Source organism: Neodiprion pinetum, chromosome 3 (assembly GCF_021155775.2).
Source record: "Neodiprion pinetum isolate iyNeoPine1 chromosome 3, iyNeoPine1.2, whole genome shotgun sequence".
NCBI lineage: Eukaryota > Metazoa > Arthropoda > Insecta > Hymenoptera > Diprionidae > Neodiprion > Neodiprion pinetum.
Window position 1 is genome coordinate 6,789,073 of NC_060234.1, and position 24,410 is coordinate 6,813,482.

General features: G+C 38.2%; 4 protein-coding genes across 6 annotated transcripts; 2 read left to right on the forward strand and 2 right to left on the reverse strand.

Moving 5' to 3' along the window:
- Positions 1-6,812: 6,812 nt before the first annotated feature.
- On the reverse strand, positions 6,813-10,593 carry RIOK2 (RIO kinase 2). The gene is made up of 5 exons (XM_046615795.2): positions 10,124-10,593; positions 9,583-9,724; positions 8,905-9,283; positions 8,060-8,344; positions 6,813-7,964 (listed from the first exon to the last, which is right to left on the reverse strand). The coding sequence occupies exons 1-5, from the start codon at positions 10,187-10,189 to the stop codon at positions 7,337-7,339; spliced, it is 1,500 nt and encodes a 499-aa protein (XP_046471751.1). The 5' UTR covers positions 10,190-10,593; the 3' UTR covers positions 6,813-7,336.
- A 232-nt stretch (positions 10,594-10,825) lies between these two features.
- On the forward strand, positions 10,826-16,695 carry Zip88E (Zinc/iron regulated transporter-related protein 88E). Its single transcript, XM_046615799.2, has 5 exons — positions 10,826-14,174; positions 14,403-14,790; positions 14,885-15,049; positions 15,155-15,353; positions 15,432-16,695. Exons 1-5 carry the CDS (start codon positions 13,828-13,830, stop codon positions 15,440-15,442), a joined length of 1,110 nt encoding a protein of 369 aa, XP_046471755.1. The 5' UTR covers positions 10,826-13,827; the 3' UTR covers positions 15,443-16,695.
- Positions 16,458-20,493, reverse strand: LOC124213958 (neither inactivation nor afterpotential protein G). 3 transcript variants are annotated; one of them, XM_046615797.2, is made up of 9 exons: positions 19,881-20,097; positions 19,613-19,815; positions 18,729-19,088; positions 18,435-18,605; positions 18,084-18,237; positions 17,456-17,577; positions 17,182-17,365; positions 16,868-17,096; positions 16,458-16,668 (listed from the first exon to the last, which is right to left on the reverse strand). In XM_046615797.2, the coding sequence occupies exons 1-9, from the start codon at positions 20,005-20,007 to the stop codon at positions 16,539-16,541; spliced, it is 1,680 nt and encodes a 559-aa protein (XP_046471753.1). In that variant the 5' UTR covers positions 20,008-20,097; the 3' UTR covers positions 16,458-16,538. The 3 variants fall into 3 exon arrangements, with proteins under 3 accessions (XP_046471753.1, XP_046471754.1, XP_046471752.1); XM_046615798.2 differs by lacking the exon at positions 19,881-20,097 and adding an exon at positions 20,453-20,493 and having other exon boundaries at positions 17,182-17,577; XM_046615796.2 differs by having other exon boundaries at positions 17,182-17,577.
- Positions 20,494-20,524: 31 nt separating this feature from the next.
- Positions 20,525-21,913, forward strand: RpL24-like (ribosomal protein L24-like). Its single transcript, XM_046615801.2, has 2 exons — positions 20,525-20,682; positions 21,017-21,913. The coding sequence occupies exons 1-2, from the start codon at positions 20,602-20,604 to the stop codon at positions 21,452-21,454; spliced, it is 519 nt and encodes a 172-aa protein (XP_046471757.1). The 5' UTR covers positions 20,525-20,601; the 3' UTR covers positions 21,455-21,913.
- The last annotated feature ends 2,497 nt before the right edge of the window (positions 21,914-24,410 follow it).

A 24,410-nucleotide genomic window follows, 5' to 3' on the forward strand; every position in this document is an offset into this window, starting at 1 on the left:
AGTTGAAATACAATACGTTCAAGTAACCATCCATCAAATCAGGGCTTAATGCGGTACCGTCGTCATTGCATAAATCCACTTTAAGCATATTTGCGAGCCGTGTACGCAATCCACCCTTTTCGTAATCTAATCAAACATCCTTTGATCAGTACTAGACTCCAAGCCACGCAGCGTCGCTTGAAAGGAGCACAAAAATACTTCATTCATCGGTTCCAAATGCACCGTATCAGTTGACATCGTCGGAACTCGAAACACATTGAATCCCCCAAAGTGATCAACGGTCCAAATTACGAAAAGATCAACATGTAAATCGGACATGGTAAATTTATAACAAGGACATAAGGATTACTCGACAATTTAGAGCTTTAATTTGTCAGGAATTCGTGTCATTGAGAGTTTTGGCTCTTCGGAATGATAAAACTTGACATTTTGGTCCTTGATCCATTCGGCTTGCACTTTTATCTTCACAAGGGAACACTGCAGTTCCATGTATATATTTCTTGATATTCTCCAACTGCAGTTAAAATAGAACTAATGGAATTGCAGGACCAACTGCAGCAGACTGTAATAAAGTTACACCGTTACACGGTCATGGTCATACCACCAATGCGGAAGTAGCCCGACAGCGGTCTCTAGGCAGAGGCCGATGGCGAGTGTTCCATGCCGATGGCCTTGACATGCACTTGTAACAAGAGCTGATTGCCACTTGGTACGGAACAACACTGCACATGTTGATGTTGCTGGGATAAAATTTTTTAACGCTGTTTCACGACAATTGTTTCTAACAATTCGTATACAGGGTGGGGCATTTGAAGTGTGACAGAGCAGTAGTACTCAAACTATTGACGGTACTCAAAAAAGTTTCCGATGAAAGTTACGTTGTTCGAGGAGGCCGTTATGCCGGAACATTTTATTTCTTTTTCGTTGGAGGCGCTGAAGTTACGTCAAAGTTAACGCCACTTTTTTCAATGGAACAAAGTATTTTTTTTTTTTCTACGTTGACTTTGGCGTAGCTTTAGCACCTCCACCGAAAAAGAAATAAGGTGGTCCGGTAAGACGGCCTCCTCGAACAACGTAACTTTCATCTGAAACTTCTTTCAGTATCATATCAGACTTTAAATGCCCAACCCTGTATGTGCAGTAAAATTTTTCAGCAACATATGAATTTACATACGCAATACGGGGTCCGAGTTTACATTGGAGACACTAAACGCTGCAACTAAAGATCTCGACGATCATTGGATCATCGCGTATGACGAAAGGCGAGGTTAAACGGTCATTCAAATGACGGTACAACATTGGGTAACTCATTGTGATAGATTTCTGAACATTAACTGAGAATTGTGGAATTTTTGCGTATCTGAATATTGTATGAGAATGATTTACGATTAGTATTTAATTAGGAACGAAAAAGATCTTGTAATCCAATTGGCGAATTGCTACAGCGAACCTGATTATCAGCCAGTGTGTTATTTGAGAGGAAAAAAGGCCAATCCATTTGGTATGTCGAGACAGCCAATGAAACATCTGGCTCTTAATTACGTCTCGAAATACTATTCGTGTTTCCACAATCAGCACGTAATGAAACGTAATCTTCTCGCGTAATCTGCACTGCACACCCATATTTCTAAAGAAGCCAATTACCGATTGCGAGTGTGTATAATTACTGCGCGATAACGAGCGTCTTGGGTTATGTCACCGGGAAAAATTTTACCACATTTCTGAGCAATTAGATTAAACGTAGGTCTTGGAAAGCCTGACCGAATTTTTTACCCACGGGTTACATCTGCCAAGACCCAGTTGGTGAACGTTAGGAAATGTTAACGTAGAAAATAATTTTCAATTTCATTCGAAGAGTCGCGAATTTTAATTCTGGAAGTTGTAACCGACCCTGACGATAAGATAACCAACGCTCTCAAGTTTCCTCTCATACAGCGTATGCTTGCAGCCTTGAGGAAAGTAACCGATGCTTGATTAAACATGTCGACGGAAAATTGATCATTTTTTTCAAGCATTAAAAACATGCAGTGCTCGATGTGAGAAATATCTTCCCTGTGTGCATCGTATCAATACAGTTAGCTGCTCATTTAAGCGCATATCTCATACTTTGGCGTATTCAAACATGACAAGTAAATGTACAGATCTGTAGTATCGGACAAGACTTTGGATAAATTTACAAGCGCATGCCATTTGTACATGATATTTTTTGAATATGGTACTTGCACACCAGTTTTGACCTTGGCAGGTTGATGGCGACAGTGCAAGTATTGAATGTGAATGAGCATACGACTTAACAGCTGTGCTAATTAAAAATAAACGTTTTGCTTATTTTAATTGGTAATATCGCGACGTTCGGTTAAAAATATTTGAAACACACTCACGAGTTGAAATTAAACGTCCTTACACTTCGATATGCGATTGACTAAAAGGAAAAAAAAATCATTTTGCAGAGTTCTGTTTATCTTGAACGGACTTCAAACAACTGTTGGAATATCTACAGGTAATGTAACTGTCACTTCGGTATGATCAGAGGCTTCTGATACGAGGTACATAGGTATGATAATATATTCAAACTCCGAGATGTCAGGGTCTCTGTCGAGTTTTTTTTATACTAGGTGCCTGACACACTCGAACTTTCATCTCAATTATTTTTACCGTACAAATTAATTCAAGCGTACTTATAAAACGGGCATATTATTTGCGTCTTGTTTAGTTAAACCATGCCAAGGTAAAATTTACGAATAAACAATTACGACGGGTAAATTTTATAGGTACACAAGTCTTGCACACCGATAAACACAAGTGTGAAGATCGTATTATGCATGTACATAGTCACAAGTACTAGAGTGAAGTGCGTACTATTTATGACACAGATGTTACGCTTTTGCAATACGTATCATGTGTGTGTATACAGACCGTTAAAAGTTCGAAATACTGCACGATATCGAACACATATGTAAACCAGTCGAATTTGACATTTTCTGAACTTGACGAAAAGTTGTTGGATGAAGAACGAAATTTTGCAAGCAATTTTTTACGCGCGTGTGTCTGTGAAAACAGATAAAGGTCGGTACATATATTGGATCGGTTGGGGTTTACCATTGATTGCGTGAGATTCTTGTTTGACATCTGAAATCACGTTACGATATCATTCGGATCATCATTATTGTGAACCAACAGTGACTGTTGCTGGACCTTCGTACTGTACGCACGTCTCCCCTCTTTAATAAACACCTTTCGCCTGTTCGCCTTTTAATAAGAGTACTTTTATTTTGGCTATAAACTTCCACGTGAGTAAAGAGATAAGATGTTAACTGGCACAAATGCAGAGCTCAACCTGCTACGACTCTAATAAGATTTTACGTAACGCAAACATGTTTTTTCATGTGTGTTTTCCGTACGCAAACTAACCGACTCTACAACGGCAGCGTGAATCCGCTAATGCGCATGCGCGTAGTACAGAAAAGACTGCTTTCAACTCCTAGGGCTTAAAAGTGGTGTTTTCTGTACTGCGCGCATGCGCTGTCGCGAATAAATCTGACATTACGCGATCCTAACCTCAATTTCGTGAAAAAAACGCGTAACATACTCTTATTGTGTAAAGAATTGCGCGCAAACAGGTGGCAGCGGTTTTTTTGCCTCGAGTATTTGCGATATTCGTCTTCCACCACTCATATTGCAAACTTACGCTCGGTCCGAAAATACCGAATTTGCTTTCTTTTACACAACATCCTATTTCATGATCGAATATCTTTCGAGTCGGATTAGTTTTATACCCAGTTCTTAAAGTATTTCGCAGATATAAATCTGCACTTGATACGTATATCAGGTATAATAAACATTATACACACGTGGCTTTCCATATCAAATCGAACAGCCGATTTTCCCGACTCTTCTAAATTTTTTCATTATTTTTCCTGATCGTTTAATGCGATGCCGACGACATGAGGTTCGCCATTCAGTTTACACTGCACTTTCGATGTCGTTTAAAAATCAACTTAGTCAATTTTGATAGTTTGAAATTTCCTAATTGCAATTTCCGTTGTCTAATTCTTCTGTCGTGCCACGTACCAGTATTATTTTTCACACATCACATGTACCGACGTATGCATGGTCATATCTCTTATGACACCGCAAATCCCGCCAGCTGATCCGACCTGGATAAGAGCTTTTTTATTTCGCATAATAATTATTTATCTAAGCCGGCGCTTTCGGTCTCTCCAATTTGAATGACGAGGAGATTACGATTTCTTCGCTACGCGAACGTTCGAATACTCCAAGCCGAGAGATAGCATCAATATTACTCAGAGGTGTTGATTTGATTTAGTCGCGATTGTGGTTGCTTTTTTTTCCCCGTTGTTTCTTCATGTTTTATATCCCCACATCGCTCGAACATAAATAGTTTAATTTTTTAACTCATTAATTCGTTGATTTATCAACAGTTTCAACTCGGCGCAATGGTTCGTAATTAATTAATTAGTGATAAAATTTTTATCAACATATTTGTTTATACTTTTCGCCTTATTTTTTTTGTACAATATATAGTTTCTCCGAACAGTGTATAGTTGATAATGAAGACGGGATTACGATTAATTACAATCGACTCTGGCATTTGCTAGTAAATAAGTTGGGTTATTCCTATTGCAAAAGTTACACATGGTAAAGAGATATTAAAATTTAAGGTGGTACTGACCTAGGCATAAATAATTAATAATGTTCAGCAGGCTATTCACAGTTGGAAAATCATCATGTATTCACGTAAATGTTTTTTTTTTTTACATTATTATGAGGTTGGTGATGGAAACCAATGAATAATTTTTTTCTCAGAAAATTTCAGTGAAATAATTGACCTGATTTTATTGAACTGCCTGGTTTCTGTGAAAATGATCTACAGTTTCTAATCTATATATTTATCTTTTACTAGCATTCTATGGAAATTAATTTCTCGTTTAAAACTCGTGACGCCCGGTGAAGAATAATAAAAAAAATAGAAAACATTAAAAATACGAACCATAGGTTTTTACAATATGCACGAGTTCAAATTTTAATTCCTAATCTCATTCAACGCGGTCATGAGAATTGCGTCAATTGAGCATGTGTGTACATGTAAGCTACTACGCAAATAAGTCTGTCACTTGCCGTTAATTCAATTGCAGTCACATATAACATACGGGCATCAGATTCTGAAAAAGGCCCTCAACTCGGGTCAAAAAGTCAATTACATCTTTTCATAATCGACCTTCACGTTTAAGGCATTACGATACTCGAATCTAGGTCGAGAACTGTACGACAAAAAGAATCGTTAAAAACAGGTTGATACGAATTGTTCCAATTCAGAGAAAAAGTAATAACGCTTTGTTCGACCTTATTTTAACCACCTAAAAATAGAAAATACTTATTAACGGAGACAGACTGTTTGCTGTTTATAATTTAGCAGTTAAAAAATTCAATCGCTTCGCAAAGGTTGAAGCAAAAAATATGACAAATCGAAACTGCGGTCAATTTTGAATTGTGCAGAACCTTTGACGAAGACCGCCGATTGAAAGAGATAAAGTTCTCTGAAGCTAGATAAAACTTTCGTCAACTCAAAGTTAACTAACATTTAAAAATTCAGACTCGATCCAATGAATACACGGACAACTGATTTTGTATCAGTGACTAATACGGCATTGAAATGAAAATGATTTGTAAGTGAAGTAATTATTTGATCGATAGAAGACGAGTGAATTAAAAATTGTACATCGGAATTCAACGGCAGTTGAATCGCGTGAAAATTTCAGTCTTGCTGTATGTCGTAACAATATTTTCAACGATAATTTAGTAGAGTCAACAGCTGTAATAATAAATTACAGTAGAATTCAGGCCGCATCTTTTATTGCTGGCAAGACACGATCGAAGAATAAAACGTCGAGTGAAAAAAAAAAAATTAATTTTCTTAGATAAAAATCGAAAGTCTTACGGGTTAAAACTTATCGTTTATATTGCGCTGCGGATGTACATAAATACAATTACGTAACGAAGGATGGATGGAGAGATATTGCTGATTAAGAAATACAGAAAGCGTTCGATCAAGTTTGAAATTTGAACGTGAAGATAAATACGCTCCTGTTATCAAAAGCAGTGAAATGGTGCAATTACGATTACGTTTCGCGATATCTTGTACGGGACTTATCTCAAGTTTTAAATTTCATCGATACTTTCATGATTTTTCATGATCGAGAAAAAAAACATGCGACGATGTTTGCGGAAAAATATTCGGGATTACTTGAATTTTCATTTTCAATCGCGTAAATACGTTTCTTCGTAACGACATAGATGTCAGAAAGAATCAGGTTTCTAATTCTTGTTGAACAAATTGCTGATAAGATTTATTGTTTTCAATAGGAAAAGAATGTGAAACACAGGAACAAAATTGATTATAATTTCCGATTAAGTAATATTCCAGATTTCTTCGAAATTGAGATAAATTTGGTTTATTGAGCAGTTAATGATAGTAGTTAAAAATTCGGTAACATGTCTGATTCTCCTAATGTACGAAAATTTCGGAAATAAATCAAGAAATAAACCAGCAAATTAACTTATTATTGGCAGCTCAATTTGAGGAGTGTGCAGAACGTCGCCCTTCGAAGAAATCATCAGGAAATTGATCAAGATGAGACCCTGCGTTCAATAATGCGATTTAACGCGAGTTTCTACGGCTGCTAGTGACCTAAATCAACGGAAAATACGTAGAGCTTCCCGGGACTTAAACTTTTCTGGTGAATCAGAATATCTTGTGAGCCAAAACACAATAAAATTAACAACACCACCGCTGTTTTGTATGTAGTTGTATTTTCTGAAACACGATTTCGCGTGAATCTTATAAATTATAATATACCTACATAATAGGGCTGTGCGGGTACCAGAATTTCTTGGGTCGGAAAAAATATATTGATTTCGGGTAGGGTTCTCGAGATTTTCGGAATTCCGTGAACATCATTGTTGTCAAAATTTTCAAGATATTTTTTTTGAAAATATTGATGTTATTTGGATATACTAATTTATTATTAGTATTTAGTATTTGCCCAATATGATAACTATTAGGTAAGTTAGGTTACCCACGTTTAGGGTTTCTTAGCAATTTCCGGTTTCCGCACTATTCTGGGATTTTTTTATCGAGATTTCGGGAACCCGCACAGCTTTACCGTATTATTTAGCTGATCGATCGAAAGAAAATAGAATTTCACTAGATTATGTACACATACACGCGAAAATCAAGCACCGTATTGTAAACCTCACATTCACCCAATAATCGATTTTCCCTTCACAGAAGTTCCGCAGTAACACGTGCAGACAATTATTCACAGCCCCAAATACCAGAGCCGGTAGATTCTCTGATGGTGTCGCGATTTTCTCTACGACTTCTGGTTGTGGCGCTGGCCTCACCCTTTGCAAGCGTTTTTCTAGAGTTGTTTTTCCTCGCTCTTTTCTCCAACGATGATCTAACTCGCTTTTTAATTACATCTGGAGCGATTGTAGCTGCTGTTGAAATACTTTTAACACTTTGAGCCAAGCTCTGTGCTTGGCTGTAAACCGACTCGTCGTCCGATACATCGCAGTTTAAATTTGGGGCGAAGACATCGGTTTTTTGTAAATCGTTATCCTCTGCCAGAATAGATTGCTGTTTTCCTATTGTGTCGACTTTGATATCTTTTGGCTCGGTATTTTTTTCCGTAGCTTCTGTAGTTTTGCCTGATTTTTGAGAATCCCCTAGATCTGCCTTGAAGTCTTCTTCCGATACTTTCTGCACTTCAAGTTTCAATTTTTCAATTTCATTTTCTAGATTGTATCCGTCAGCTACTTCGTCATCGTTATCTTCGCTATCCATGTCATCTTCATTTATTCCCATCTCTATAAGCAGATCTTTTTCCATTTTTTTTGTCAACCCACTTGCGCTTACTTCTATGTCTATACAGTCTTCACGCCTTAAAGGAGGAAATTTGGAATTAAATATTTGAACATGAAATATGGTGTGCAGTTATCACGTGAAAGTGTGAATAATAAGCCATTTAATACTCACGAGATATCCGAAAACTTTGGATGGAATTCACTTTCGTATGCGAAGCGCCTTCTGAAAAAGTCCCGAATACAGTTCACATCTCTGTCGAACATTAATTCAGCGTTTGGATGCTGTGTTGAAATCATTTGAGGGAAGTCAATTATTACTGGCTTTCCTTCGTTGGTTATCATGATGTTGAATTCGTTGAAATCTCCATGAATAACACCGTGATTTGCGAGCTGATAAATAAGATCCATCAGATCTTGGTAGAGACCTTCTACGTCATCAACCTCGTAAACGCCACACCTGTCCAACATATTTAAAGTATTCAATACTTATTAGTTTGTTCTCAATTTATTCTAAATTTTCAGAGTATTCCGGCATAGTTTATTCTGTTTCATACGAACCTACTTTTTTTCAACTATCATATAGTTTTTGTTAACTAAATATTAATATTGTCGATTTTGGACAAAAAGTCGAATTCAAATTATAAATAGTTACCGTTTCAATAAAAAGAAAATTCCAGATTGTAGCAAAGAGTACAAAGTATCTAAGAATGCTCTTTCCGAATTTAGAGTCAATCGGTTAAGCCATTTCTAAGATATCGTGGGCAAAATATATCACCAAGCGAAATTGACGTTATTATTAATAACATTGTTTCCGGAAAATTGAGTCTAATGAATCAAAAGTGAATGAATCTCGGTCTACAAACGTTTAAATAAAGCAAACTGCAATTGAACTGAGTAATTAGTTGTCCGCACATGATTCACGAAATTCACCCACTTTTTCAGTTATTCACTTGCGCAGACCTCGCTACATACAGGTCAATAGAAAATTAGAAGTTTCCCACAAATTTTGAACCGTACATTGGTTTGCCGTCAATAAGCTCCATAACGAGGCAATGTCTATTAAAATCGATGGGCTTTGGTACAGGAAATCCTCGATCAAGAAGTGCCTTCATGTAGGCGAATTCCCGTGTAGCTGATATTCGAGAAAGGTAGAGCCAAGACATGGATTTTCTGTGCTGATGATAATCTCTTTTATCCTTTATATTTCTGAAACAAGTGCGTCCCAGCCTGTGTAGCTTCAAGCAGACAGGATTTCCTTCCTCGTCAGCTACTACATAGATATTCGACTCTTTTCCAGTTCCAATCTGGTTGCCGAACGATGAAACGACACCTCGCGTTGCCAGAACCTTCAGAGCCAGATAGTCGTACCCTGAATTAGTCAGACGATAACCGTCATCTGTAATGACAATTTTATTAATCATGAAAGTATTCGATTCGACTCTATAGATTCTGTTTACGAATAGTAAAAAGATGAGTTTTGTAATAGAAATAGTAATCCAAGTTGTCTAATAATTTTTTCTGAAAATAAATCAATAGGTAACACTCTAAAAGCCTTTGAAGTGATGAAGAAAAATGGAAATTACGGTCGGAAAAGCGACCGACACTTGAAGAAGTCTGCAGTTAGCAGTTCTATGATCCAGCAGATCAACCGAAATTCCCTAATTCTGCTTGTCATCCAGAATAAAAACCACTCACAATGTTTTCCACGTTCGTAACTCAACAAACGATGTTTACACAACTCTTTCAGCAATTTGTGTACTCCGCCATGCCGTAGATTAGCTATCTGAGCAGCCAATGATCCTGGAACAAGTTCGTGATTCTTCATTCCCATTTCAATCTGAAACAATTCATAAAATTATGATTTGAGAAATGTGTCAGAATTATTAGGTATAATTCGATTATTATTAAGGGAATTTCACAAACTGTGATCTGTACATTGAAACAATTTGAGATGAATAATAGAGCCTAAATTGCATGTCAACTTGGTATCGGTTCTCACAAAAGTAAGCGGAAAGAAATTGAACCGATGTGTTGTGTTCAACCCTCAATGATTGATAAATGGATAAAACATAGTTTTATTGATCTTGGTTTGCATCAACAAAATCTACGTGTGACGCCTCACAGATATCACACCGCAGATTTGCATTCATGGACTACTCGACTGCAGAAATAGCGCTGTACTCGAGTTCGAAAGAAAAATAAGAGTGCTTTCATTAATACTATTAATTTCACTCACGGCTGTTAGGACGCGAAAATCTTCACGACTTAGGTAACGCAACATTGTCACGTTCAACTTTCCCATGATGGTTTTTAGAGGTTATGTTCTTAGAGGTTACGGTAATATGTTTCGCAAATTTGCAGACACGTGTCAGAGCAGTCAGCTCTTTCTTGCTCAACGGAGCATACACTTGTAACACTTTTTCACTTTTATTCTAAAACATATTATTGAAACTCTTTTGGCTTATCGTGTATTACACTGAGTGAACGAACAAATGGCACAGAGTCAGAGTTAATTAAAAGCGGTACTCATCCATACTGTGCGCCCCTCTCTCATGGTCGGAACTCAGTTCCAAGCAGTTCCTTGAACCTATTTTACTGTAATTTTGTATGTCAAATTGCATACCATTAGGCGGTTATATACGCATATCTCTTGCCTACAATTAGGCTGTTAGTGATGAGTAATCCAGGTTGTTTACCTGAGTCTGGGTCAGTGGCGTAGCAACCATGGAGCAGTTGGAGCAAGTTGCTTCTGAGCGAGGGCCACACGCTAGGGTAGGGCACTGCGGTGGAGTAATCTGTGCCCGGCGACTAAATTCTCAGGTTCACCGCCAGGTGGCGGCGCTTCGTAACTTCACTCACAAGTGAAGTATAGTTGAGCGAGTACTTGACTCCGAATGCTCCCTTTGATGTTACCGGGAGGTTACCGGTGGTCGTCGAGTCGCGTGTGGGAGTGAATACCGGTCGATGTTGTGAGAAGCAGATGAATATGAATGGTTATAAAGGGCACTTCTCACGTACGCAAAAGCGAGATTGCTGCGTGTTGAATGTGGGATTCGGGGTGAAATCGTGCAGCGTGTTGACACTGTATGTGAAGAGGCGGTTGGAAGAAGGAAGCGATCGAAACTCCGAGCTTCAATAGCGTGGCATAAATTAGCGAAATCGATTATAGAAAATCCTCTGCGACTGATGAATTTCCGCCAGTTACACTGTTTTCTGACGTAATATTACGACAGTACGCCGCGCCCTGAGGGGCTCATTTTCACTCCAAATGAATAAGCAGATCCACATGAATACATCTGTGCCCCAAACGCATCTTCGATAACAAATTCGGCCAATGAACAACCTCATGCAAATGTTGATTGCAACACTACCGATCAGACTGAGCTAATTTTCACAATGTTCGCCGCCGGAATAAAACAACTAATTTTTAAACTTGGTCTGAGTCAACCAGTGGGTAGTGTTGCTAAAGACACAACTGGTCGTAACAAAAATCGAGGGTTCAGCACGAATCTTTATACAGGTGAAGGGCCGATGAAAATCACAAGATAATGGTTGGGTTATTCGACGACAAGAAATATTTTTTCTTGTCGGCCGTATTGGCTTTTTGATAAATCGAATTCAGATGCGAAATTTGTAAAACGAAACGCAGATTCGACTCATTTAGGTCGCGATATTGAATCACATGAGGAATCAAAGCAACGCGGAATTTCTTGCGAAATTTACTATCGTTGGCAGAATTATTAGCGTAAAGTAAGGAACTCAAGGAACTGATAAAGACATAGAGAAATCAGTTGAGATGCTTTCCACACTCATTATTCAGTTCGCAGACATGAGAAATGATTGGGGCTCCGTGAAGGCTGAGATGCGATTGAGTTGTCAAGTACATGAAAAATTGAGCCCACTTTTTCCGAAACGCGAGTACGACGTATTAGGCGGTTTTTCGACGAGGTCCGGGGAGATGAACGTACTTCTAACTGAGAAGCGTTTCAAAATTGAGGTGTTTGATAGAATGCTAGATGTAACAATTACCCAACTTGACACCAGGTTTCAGTCTGTTAATCGGTTGAGTGCCAATTTTAAATGCCTATAGTCCCCGTTTTTATTACAGTCATCCGATGGAACTATTCTGACTGCATGAGATGTGCTGTTATCAAGGTATTCAACGGAATTGTCAGCAAGCTTGTGTTCAGAACTGCTCCGCTTTAAATCTAGCTACAATAGTCATCTTCCAAAATTAACTTCCATTCGCGGCGTAGCGGAACTGCTTTTGATTCACAAGCCTGCATCAAGTAGTTTCACTGATACAATTACAGCATGCATGAGTTTTTAAACCTTGCCAGTTACTGCAGCAGCATACGAAAGCAGCTTTTATGTTTGAAAATTTATGAAAATCTATCTAAGGCATAGGATGTCGCAACATCGTCGAAGTTCTTTGGCAACGTTGTCAATCGAAAAAAAAGATAGCACGCCAGTTTGACTTTGAAAAAAATAATCGACCAATTTGCTGAAGCTAAGGTTCGAAAGAAAGTTTTACAATTACTAAAAGGTAAGCCTAGTTCTGAAGTTGTGAGTGGGACTAATAGTAGAATATATAACATTGCGTACATACAATTGAAAAAAAATCTAGAATCATGCAACTTGCAACGTTTACGATCATTTTTGTTGCACAACTATGCGAATTAAGGTCCATTGGGTCTCTGTTGGAGACTAAATTGTGATTTGATGACAATCCGTTGTAGTGTCAATTACGTAGCTTGAATTACGTGCAGGATAATTTCGCGTAGAATTGAGAGAGTATAAAGAATAGCTTTCTCCCTTCAGAAAGTTACATCAATATCAGAAGTATTCTCACTTTTTTTTTTAATGAAACCCAAGTGTCCACTCAATCTACAACTCAAATTTTTCTCCAACAATTTTTGCCTAATAATTTTTGCTTTTTGATGGAAGTTCTTATGGCGCGTCTCTGTATGAAACGACAATCGATGAAATCCTCATACACGCGGAACGTGATTCATTCTATGCGTATTTATATCCGAGCATTTACCCACCACCATACGTGCAGACGGTGCTTTTCAGTTCAGTGAGAACAATTCACAGAATTTTTATTTATTGCGTTTCTTTTTAGTGAAATGTGCTAACAATTTTGCGTATTTTCGTTTTCGAAGATATGTCGTAATTATAATATCTTCCAGAGTATTGATCTTCACATGAAGTCATTGCCTCGGAAAATCAACATTTTTACGAGGCCATAGGCAGGCATTTGAGATAACTTCAAAAATTTGGTTCATTGTTTCAAAGCAGTGATTAAACTTCCACTTGACCGACTTCACGTGACCTCGAAAACGAGAGATCGATGATTGTCTGGCAAATGTATTCTCTATATCAAACACATGCATTACTGCTATCGGTGACCTGCATCTAGCATTTATAGTGGAGTCTCCGAGATAACGTAATCATTGGTATTGTTACATCGAACAAGTTACGTGGGGATTGTGTCTTATAAACTCTGCTGCGTGCTGTCCAAGAGCATAATTTATAATTCGTAATTATTATCACAATTCATTGACGTATTGTCGGGATAAACATTGCTTTGGTATGCTTGGACGTGAAGTGAAGTTAATTTGTAGACGCCTTTTTGCCCGTGAGAAAATTAACCACTTTTACGCGACTGAATACTTCGATGTGCATAATTCCGTTTTCATCACTTCAGCGCAATCAAGCATTCCATTTTCATGCCAGGCACAACAGACAACACACTGCGAACCGATGAGATTATTGGAGTTATAAATAAAGAAAAAAGGGGTAACTCTCGTTCAAGTTCATGGCAATTATTCACTGCTGTTTGCCGCGGTAAGCTGTAGAGTGTTGAATCGTTGAGTGTAAAGTTTGGTGTAGAAAAGTTTCGACTCTTACCGCAAATCGTGTACCTATCTTGAAACGATGGAATTCAACGATTTGGTCGCGAAGATGTTGTCGATGGCGTTGATATTCGGGGGGAGTATCTTCATCGGAACATTACCCGTATTATGCAGAAACTGCAGTGGACAACGAAGGCAGGTCACCTCTTCATTGCTTTGTCTCGGCGCTGGAGTTTTATTTGCCACTTGCGCGCTGCACATGCTTCCAGAGTCCATACAATCTCTCCCTGCCTTATACGCAGGGCTATTATTCTGCGGCGGGTTCTGTTTACTTTACGCGGTGGACGAAATGATTTACCTTATACGGGGTCGACCCATCAACTTGCCGCACGTCCATCGACCTGCAACAAGTCGCAGGATCAAGCCCACGTAAGTCTAGAGATCTCTGAATCGGTGATCTTCACTGAAAACTGTGCAGTAGGACAGTGTAATAGAATTAGTGTATTTCATGAGGCTAGATATGATTGTTGGGTTTGTTCCGATGAAGAAAATCTGTGCGACATTTTCTTACGGATAAAACTGAAACGAAACGTAAGCTGATGCATGACAAAGATATTCAGACGATTCCATTCAAAACAGTAATCATATTCCTTTCAGATCAATACTTCGACGGAATGATGATTGTAAGGTCACTGTCAGAGATGCCAGGGAGGGAAATTTCTCCAATGAATACGTCGGTCACAACCCTGATTCTCAAGTTTCTTATCAGGCTTACACTCACGGCAGACTTCGAGATCGTTCGTACGAGCCAAATCTGAAAAACACATTTTCCAATCAGAGAAGTGTATCTGACAATGAGGTCCACTCTACGACACCTTCGACTCCATCACTTTGGCCCGATGAAAACGAAACCTTACTTACTCGTGAAGCACACATTGAACCCGATTCTGATTTTAACGCGAGTCTACCGGGACTCTTGGCGGCGTTGGCCTTGCATGCGATTTTGGAAGGAGTTGCCATTGGGGTACAAACAGAGACTGCTAAGGTAAGAATTCCTCGATGATACCCATGGCGAAGGTCTTCACTTAGGTATTTACTTAAGCTGACAATTTAACAATTGAGGGAAATTACATTTTTAGGTGTGGCTCCTCGTGATAGCAGTAGCTGCGCACAAATTGGTCGTCTGCTTCTGTCTTGGCGTCGAAATGGCAAGATCTGTATCAGTTTTGCATCACGTATTCGCTATCGTTCTATTCGCAGGCGGCTCAGTAGCTGGGATTGGTATCGGGATGGCGGTTAAGGAAGTAAGTGTTGAATGAGTAATACTTTCAGATTGATCAGACCGCCTAAACAATCAACTCTCCATGGTTTATAATCGAACGCTTTTTGACTTTCTTCCAATGTTGCAGAACAGCCAAGATTGGGTAACAGTGATACCCGCGCTTAATGCTGTGGCTGCTGGGGCACTTCTTTATGTGGCTCTCAGTGAAGTTTTGCCGAGAGAAAGAGCCAGATGGCAGAACACTCCAAACCGCTGGGCAAGAATTTGGCAATTTATTTTCTTCGTATCCGGCATTGTCATAATATTCATAATCAAGAAGTATATAAGTGAGTATTCTTACGGTACCTCATTCGTTGACGCTACGAATAGTTGAAGTTGACAGTATTTTTTTTTTTTTTTTGCAGAGGCGACTTAATCATCGACTGGCAACGACTAACAGCTTCTATCTCATTGAACAACCATCGACTATGAGTTCCAGAAATGTATCGTAAATTACATAAATAGATCGTAGTGTTTTATATTTTTTGTAAAATTTGTATTTAATAATATGATAGATAGACATTCTGTTTGCTGACTATTGAATCTGTATCTTCTGTTTAGTATTATGCGATTTGAACCTAAGTTTTTGAGAGTGTCCTCCAACTTTTGATTCGTCGCATTACCATAAACCCACATTCCATTAGTGGTATTATCTATAGTTCCATAAATATCTCCCAATATCAGCCCTAGTGATCCAATTTTCTTGATTAGTACATCTTCTGCACAATTCACGAAAACCGTACGTTTTATAGCGTCAATTTTTGATCGATCTTTTATCTTTGGAATTTCTAGATTGTATACTTTACTTTGGAGTGTTTCGAGTTCCTGGTTGGTTGTTTTGTCACCTATGCCTTTAAGCTTTGCGGTTATTTTAGAAATTCGGCGCTCGTGATGATCTATCACTTTGAGCCATTCTTGTAACTTTGCGGCTTTCTGGAACATCGGGACGGTTGTTTTAGTGCCTTCCATTTCTATTATCATGTGATCTTTTATGTCCATGTTATTAGGGACTTCGTCAATGAACGAATCATCTGAGAAAGTCAACGAAGTTGACGATCCTTTAGACGACGCGCTTTCAATGATCTCACTTGACATAGTGCGTGGTGTTGGCTGTTCTAATCTACGTATCCTTTCGCAGATCTTTATCATATACTGTCTGGCCTCTTCATCTTCATCTATGGGTATCTCCTGTATTTGCTCCTCTCCCATTTCGAAAAAAGATAAGCTGTCAGAGTCCATGTTTGACTTGTATATGATGGAATTTTTCTTCCTATCAAGGACCAGATTCCTAACTGGGACTATATCTATCATAGATAGTATCGTAAATTACATAAATAGATCGTAGTGTTTTATATTTTTTGTAAAATTTGTATTTAATAATATGATAGTCATTTGTACGAATAAATTCATTTATTAATAAAATTTGTAACGTCAGCTTGTTTTACATCATCATAGAAAAGTGGGTTTATTTCTTATTTTATTTTCATGATAATGTCAGCGGCTCGTTCTGCCATCGCGATAATCACTGAGTTTGGCATACCTGAGATAGGGGATGGCAAAATACTTGCATCTACGATTCTTACCCCGTTGACTCCAATCACCCTACAAAAGATGTAAAACGAAACCATCACGAGATATAAAAGCTTACATACAATTCTGTTGCATAATTTGCTGATAAATCGATTTCGGAATCGTGTACATATTCTGAAAAGTTTTCCCACCATTGTTAATGCAGTGAATATGAATTTCTGGACGCTTCGATGACCGGAGAAATGAATACTCTAGGTCAGAACTGACTTACCTCAGATATTCGTCCACCACTGCACGATTGTCGTGTCTATTACCCATCTGACAAGTCCCACCAAAATGATGACTGGTTAGACCTGCGGTTCTCGTTAAGCAGTTCGTAAATTCCAGGTTTGAGTAATCCGGTTTTAAATGGTTGCACTCATCCAAATTAGGAATGTGAGGCGTCACACCCAACTCCATGAATTGGCGTGTCCTCAGTGTGTCCATGGCCAGATTGATCGCTGCAAGAAATTGACCACGATATTAAAAACAGCAGTTTCCAGTTAGCGTCGAGAACTGAGCGGATGGAGAATTTTATTGTTGTACCTTTGTGCGTGCACGCGACGTCGTAATCGTTCTGAAGATATCTGGGATCGATTATTGGTGGATCTGAGAAATGAGATGAACCTAAAGTAACCCTTCCACGACTCTTTGGTTGTAAGCAATTTGCCAAGTAGATGAAACCTTCCTGTTTGGAATTGGCGTACGAAGGGAAAATCGCCCTGAAAGTCTGGATTCCGCAAAAGGATATTACGCTTTGTGTATGTTCGAATGTCGGATGAAAAGCAAACATTCGTCCGAAATCAGTGCTTGTTTTTACCGTAGTATGAAAATTGGCGATGTCTTTGAGCAAACTCTCGTCCGCTGATCCCATGCCAAAAAAAACAATTCCACTGTGGCCTGTTATTCCTGTGCCCAAAATCGCGGTCGATGCCAAAAGTCCTGAAATTCAACGAAAAATAATAAAACGCGATCGTCATCTTTGGCATCAGAAGTTGATATCCAATCGTAATTAATTTCGGTCAATTTGGTGGTGCACCATTCACAAAAAGCTGAAATAATTCGTGTTCAAATCAATTTACATAAGAGGTCCTTTGGCAATGGATACCCATAATTTTTTTCATAAGGATCCGGAAATCGTGTCCTGGGATAAAAAATGAATACATAAAATGTCGTTCTTTTACCCCCGAAGAGAGAGGGTAGAGGGGGGTGACTGAGTTATGAACCGCAGGCCACATGTTTTTATGACTCGAGAAACATTTCGGAATGGATAGTTTGAAAATCCGAAAACAGGAGCATTTGTGTTGAGAAAAAATCAAAGAATTCCGATGCCAAGGATAAACAAGGTTAAATCAATTTCTACCGTGCAGGAACTTTAACTCTCACATTATAAACATGCATTACGCATTCGACTTGTGTGAATGTTGGTTTTTCATTCAGGCATTTACCACTGCCAAAAGCGTAGTACTTGAAGATTTCACTCAGTGACATCAACTTGTTCAAAGTGACGCTTACAGGTGTTTTGAGACCGATGTAAATCGGGACATTCAGGTGATCAAACAGGTTCTCTCCAACTTTTTCGAGGTGACTCACAACGGGGATCTGAAAGTGAATCGAAGACGATATCGAGGTTCGTTTGGAAAACCGGCTTTGGGAATTTTGAAAATTGAGAAAACGGGATTTGATCTCGACCTTCGGCCATGAATTATCATCGCCAAAAATAACAAATGACAATAATCAATTAGGTGAGACGAATATCTTATCAATCAATTCATGTAGGTCATGCAGCTTTTACTTACGCGATATTTTTTAAGCTCATTAGCCGGTCCGATGCCGGATAGTAATAGTAATTGCGGAGTGTTGAAAGCACCTCCGCACAGAATTATTTCTCTGTTAGCCTTTATTTGATCCATTGTGCCGTTTTGATTTTGAATTTGAACGGCTCGTGCCGTAAGTTTGTCAAAAATTATCTAAACGAAAAATAGACTCTATCACTCCATATGAATTCATTTGATATTTGTTATCTCATAAGTAAGACAATCACGCGGTGATTGAGACTAATTAAGACCTACCTTAAAATAGTTAAGACCTACCTTAGTGACGAATGTATTTATTAATATGTGCAAGTTCTCTCGGTCCCACGCTTTATTTAAGTAAGCGTTATAACTGCTCCATCTGGCACCGTTTTTCAGGGTGTGTCTCGCTAAAATAAGACTAGTATTTTCCCGTGAAATTTCGATTCCTGCGTTATGAAAGGCTCGAGCTAATTCTTCTTTCACTGAGACTGTAGTAACAACCATTGCATCCTCTGTACGTTTAAAATACGGCAAGAGATCAGCGTAAGACCATCCAATTGGCCAATTGGCATAGTCTTCGGGTATTCCAAAGGAGTGAAGCAGATAGTTCATTTGGCCACTACCTCCCAATCCCTTGCCTCTGGGCACAAATTGCTTCTGTGTAAATATTAAAGTCAATTATCTGCTATTAGCGACCTTATTAATCGAATTATAAATTACTATCATTTTGTGATCGCTATTATAAGTTGGATGACACAATTGAACGTATTCGGGGAACGTCGATTCATAAAAATATATAAGAGCATGAACATTAGGGTTTTTCAAAAAAGGACAAATTTTTTTTCTTCAAAAAGCAAAAAACAATATCAACAACTTGTTATAAAAATTTTTTAACTTTCAAAATAAAAAAAATAAATTTTCCCGTGTTATTTAAATGGAAAATAAAGAAATGGATAGAGGCAAACCTTACTATTGATATTAAGAGCTCATATTGGCGCCAAAATTTTTGTTTTTAGGTATACTATCAATTTTTGGACACCACAAGAAAAAAATTTCGGCTTTTTTTTTAAACACCCTGATGAACATGTTCAATGATGAATCCCTGTTCATTCTTTACTATAGACCATATATTTCACGATACTTCAGTATTTAAATCGTAATTAATATCTATGTATAAATACTTGATCGCGAAGGCCTCTCGATGAAAACGTTTGAGGCTCTGTTTGGTAAGCCCAATTTGCGTCGGTTCCTTGTAGCAGCGGAGCTGCCAAGGGAACGGATGAGAACCATTTGAAGTATCCACCGGCTTCTATAAGAAGAACCGATGCATTCCCCGATTTCGATAGTTGTGATGCAATAACGCACCCTGCCGTTCCAGCCCCGACTAGGTTGAAAACGGTTAAATTTCAGTAAACTAAATAAGTTTTGTAACGGAATTTTCATAGTTACCGATTATGTAGTCGTAATTGTTCGCTGGATTTTCAACTATGTTAATTGGCGTACCATAGTAATAATTGTAAAGTACGGACAGCGTTAAACAAACAATGGGAAATATGAAAATATTCCACATCATCATTCACGTAATTATCGAAAAACTTTCAACTCGAATCAACGGCTCTGCCTCTTCACAATGTTATCAAGATTCTTTTTGTTTCGTCTTAATGATACGGCTACGTAATTGGTATGTATATGTATTATTAAGTTAGCACATGCGTTGGTATGTATGTAAAAGAAATCAATACTTCTAGCTCGGTGAATCTTGGCATTCAAATATACCGTTTCCTCGAACACGAAAAGACCGCGCACTTGGTCGGTAACTTGATGCAGCAAGTTATTTTAGTCGGTAAGTAAAATAGTAATGCTCGGATTATGTGTGTGTTGATCGAACATCAATCCTTCGGAATTTCCAAAGACAAACATAGTACCTAGTAAGTGTTGAGCTTACAGATGAAGCACAATTCATATCTGACTGAAAAAGTTGGGAAATTTGAATAAAATGTAGATACAACACGATTACTTACCGAGTTTCGGTAGATAAGGTAGGCAGCGCTTCATTGATGGCTTAAATGCTCAGACTGTCCATTGGCAGCACTGAATTCTTTCACTCGTTGCCAGCAAACGTGATAGTTGATTTGTTTCGGTCTTTCGCGTCTGGTAGAAACGCAACGAGATGCGTATTGAAAACTGTTATTTCTGTTCGTCCCGTATTTATCCGGGACACGGTATACAATTCGTTAGAAACGACTCCAAGGTGAGTAATTTTCTGAGCTTTGCTTTGGTTATTGTGCTTGAACATTCTTAGCGACATTCACAAGGCGTTTATATTGGGATTCGTGAGCACGTGTCTAGCGTGACAGAAAATTTAGGTTATGTTTCTCAACCTCTTGGATATGGATATCAATAATTATTCACTGGATTCAACGTTTTGCTCCGATAACTAACAACTGATGATGAGATAAGAATAAACATCAAATCCCGGATAATGATTATAAGAACTTTATAAAGATTTTCACATTCACAACTCGCTCAACAACATTTGAGCGAAAACAACGTACCGAACTTATCGCATCGTTATATTATTTCAGATATTCAAATTCTGTCGATCAAAATGCCACGCGGCATTCAAAAAGAAGAAGAACCCAAGGAAGGTGAAGTGGACTAAAGCCTACCGAAAGACAGTCGGCAAAGAATTGTCGGTTGATCCGGCGTTCGAGTTTGAAAAGAGAAGAAACGTACCACTCAAGTACGATAGAGAGTTGTGGACGAAGTCAGTCGACGCCATGAAGAAAATCGAGTTGATAAGACAGAAAAGGCAGAACGCGCACATAATGCAGAGACTGCGCAAGGGACGCGAACTTGAACAAGACAGAGACGTTAAGGAGGTTCAACGTGATCTGAGTCTAATCCGCTCACCAGCGGCGGGTCTTAAGGAGCGCAAGAAGCTTGAGGAGTCTGTCGAAGAGGATGAGAAAATGGAGGATTCGGATTCTGAAGAAATGGAAGCTGAAGAAGTTGTGCTATGAATGTTGAAGAAGCAATCAGCAATTATTTCTTTGTACAGAACTTTAAGTATATAGTTAATAAGTTATCCGCGTTTTTTTTTCACTCAAAACATCATAACTCAAGTATCATTAGCTATTACTCTGCGCAGCTCTGAGTTCTGCACTTTCATAAGTTATTAATATCGTGATTGTTTTCTTGTCAAATTCTGATCACATCAACGTACAGTCACTATTGGCATCCATAATGAGTACTAAACTATGGCATTGATCCTGATAGCATATACGATTTGGTTCCTATATATCATAAATTAATATTCGGTTAAATTTTCAAATATGTTACGAAATTTATTCATCAACAGCTTATTTGGTACTCATATATATATAAACCCATGATCAGCACAGGTTCAAATGTAATGTCTTACTGTTGGGACAAAGTAACACATGGAAATGTAAATAAAATTCATATTCAAAAATTTTCAAGTTATTGTTTTACTGTATGATAGTAAGAGAAGAGTATTTGGGAATTTTTGAATAAGGAGAATCACATTCACTGATGAAAACAGTTTACAAGAATCAAAATTAATGTCGGAAATTGTCGATGTTTGAAATTGAAGATGTGTTTCTCAAAAATATTAAGCGCTTTGTTTTGGGTCGTGTGATATCAACCACGAAGTTTTCTTTCAACATTAGTGAGAATGTCTTGGTCGATACATCTAATAGCAAACGGTTAGTTTCCGTTACCTACTATTGGTACACAGCCAACCGTTGGAGAATTAGTAATTTGAATCTTGACGTCTGGTATTCAAGAATCCGTACGGATACATGCTAGATCATATAATAGATGACGTTATGGTGTGAGAACCGAATATTTCAGGTTTGCGAGGGAAACAGAAGAACAGGAAGTTTTGAGTCAGAGTCTATACAGTACCAATTACTTCGGAAAGTAGGAAAACGAATTTGTAAAATTGACCTGTTCAGGAATTCCGTAATATACCTTCGAATTCATCGGTGAAGTTAAAATAAACTTAAAACTTGGAATTTGCATCTGATTTGGATGTTATTTAGAATCAGTCCAAATCGTCTTTGTATAGAAGCGTCGATTCACGTCGATCGCAACTATTGCTGCAATAATCGAGAAACAAGTGTTTTTTATCATTAACCCTTTCATACATACATTTTTCCTTATATACGCGATTCACTCGAAATTTTGCGCACATGGGCTATTGGGGTCGCTGATTACGAATCTGAACTCGAAATTCGAATATTGGAAATGGCGGATGCAATATGGTCGACGTAAATTCGAAAATTGATTTGATTTTTATATAACTATATGTTACATGGTTTTTGGGGTCACTGATTTAAAATGAAATTAGAAATAGGGCATCCAATATCGCGGGTAAACAAAACAACAGGTAGAAAAATTTTGAAAAAATACTGTATAATTTTTTGGCGTGTATTGTAAGTTTGTGTAACAATTGGAATTCAGATTTTCATAGTGGATTACCAAAAAATGCTTTTTGTCGTGGAAAAGTACAAATTCGACCATTTGTTTACATGAGCTATTTTTTAAACTTGAAAATATTTCATAGATTATCTGGTACCAAAAAACTCGGCTGTTATTACCAAAAAAGTAGCTTAATAAATAAGAAGCTGTAAAAAAAATAAGATAAATCGTGAATTATAGGGTTGACCAGTGTCTTCGTTCCCCAAAGAGTGAATTTATTTTATGTAGCCGAGTTTAACAAATTAGCCATTATGTCAAGACCACATCATCGTTTTCCGTACTTTCTTGGAACAGTTGGAAGAAGCGGCTCGAGGAAGGAGATTTTTTGAGGATTCGATAGGCCGGAATGCGAAGGGTGGAAGAAGATCGAGGACTGCCGCAGCGGGACCTCGAGTAAGGTGTGAACCTCGATGACAGAGCAAACAGTGGCCCGATGTTTCGGCAATTACTGGGCAAACTGGGGGCCTTGTTTGTTCTGCCCGAAATGTGTTACAACAATACTAACCCCGAGGACTAACAAAACACTGGCTTGACTCTCAAAGCGGTCAAGAGCGTGACTCGCAGATTCATCTATCGGTCCGAATTGGCCGAATAAACCGCCTTCTACGCGCGACGCCTTTGACGGGCACCGCGACGCCACGACGCCGTTGTTCATCGCTGACAGCTTTCTTTCTACCTTGAAAGTTTGTGTTTTTCATCCTCTACCTTTCTTCGTCCGTACTTTCTTCCATTTTCTGCATCAACGCGGGTGCCAAGTAGTTGCAGTGAATCCCCCTTACCAAGATGAAATACATTACATTTAGGGATGAAAGGTGTGCTTTGGTTACACGACAAACTTGACACCACTCGTCGAATCAGGATCCTTACATCCCGTTGAAACTTGACCTGAAATTTTCAGGATTTTTGGGTCAGTGTAATTTTTTTTAACTAGTATTCTTCTTGCGAAATCCTTCAAATTATCCATTAATTTTAGCATTGGAAAAAAACTCATTTACCTGTTCGGACAATATCAAAATCAAAACTTCGAAGATATGAAAACTATGTTACCTTATTGATCTATCGATGAAAAAATTATTTTCCCTATACTTACACCTGAAAGAATGTGAAAATCGGCTAGAAAAATCTTATATTTTCGAAGAAATGTGTTTTTACGTTTAAATAGACACTGCGTTTACAAAGGAATAGAATTTTGGGTGGAAAACAGAGTGCCAAAAATAAGGATACCTCGTAGACTTGATATAATGATGTATTTAATTAATAGAACCGCTGATTCATCGCTGAATTGTTTTTTCGATAATCGAGTGATCGAGAGACCGATTAACTGAACATGTCAATTACGAACAACGGAGTGACGACAATACCGATCGATCGAAAAGATTGATGATCGAAATTTCGATGAATCGACGGATCGATAAATTGACAAACAATCGATCGAAGTTCACGATTGATCGTTGAATCGTACACTCCTAGTTA

What these genes read in the sequence shown, in the direction of transcription:
- Zip88E (XM_046615799.2), top strand. Translation starts at nt 13,828, where the DNA reads ATGGAATTCAACGATTTGGTCGCGAAGATGTTGTCGATGGCGTTGATA. An exon ending in AGTCGCAGGATCAAGCCCAC is followed by an intron (nt 14,175 to 14,402) that starts GTAAGTCTAGAG and finishes TATTCCTTTCAG; the next exon opens with ATCAATACTTCGACGGAATG. An exon ending in TCGGGATGGCGGTTAAGGAA is followed by an intron (nt 15,050 to 15,154) that starts GTAAGTGTTGAA and finishes CCAATGTTGCAG; the next exon opens with AACAGCCAAGATTGGGTAAC.
- LOC124213958 (XM_046615796.2), bottom strand. Translation starts at nt 20,007, where the DNA reads ATGATGATGTGGAATATTTTCATATTTCCCATTGTTTGTTTAACGCTG. An exon ending in CGTCGCGTGCACGCACAAAG is followed by an intron (nt 17,097 to 17,181) that starts GTACAACAATAA and finishes AATTTCTTGCAG; the next exon opens with CGATCAATCTGGCCATGGAC. An exon ending in GTGGTGGACGAATATCTGAG is followed by an intron (nt 16,669 to 16,867) that starts GTAAGTCAGTTC and finishes CATCTTTTGTAG; the next exon opens with GGTGATTGGAGTCAACGGGG.
- RpL24-like (XM_046615801.2), top strand. Translation starts at nt 20,602, where the DNA reads ATGCGTATTGAAAACTGTTATTTCTGTTCGTCCCGTATTTATCCGGGA. An exon ending in TCGTTAGAAACGACTCCAAG is followed by an intron (nt 20,683 to 21,016) that starts GTGAGTAATTTT and finishes ATATTATTTCAG; the next exon opens with ATATTCAAATTCTGTCGATC.
- RIOK2 (XM_046615795.2), bottom strand. Translation starts at nt 10,189, where the DNA reads ATGGGAAAGTTGAACGTGACAATGTTGCGTTACCTAAGTCGTGAAGAT. An exon ending in CTTATTGACGGCAAACCAAT is followed by an intron (nt 8,345 to 8,904) that starts GTACGGTTCAAA and finishes TATGTTGGACAG; the next exon opens with GTGTGGCGTTTACGAGGTTG. An exon ending in CCAAAGTTTTCGGATATCTC is followed by an intron (nt 7,965 to 8,059) that starts GTGAGTATTAAA and finishes TCCTCCTTTAAG; the next exon opens with GCGTGAAGACTGTATAGACA.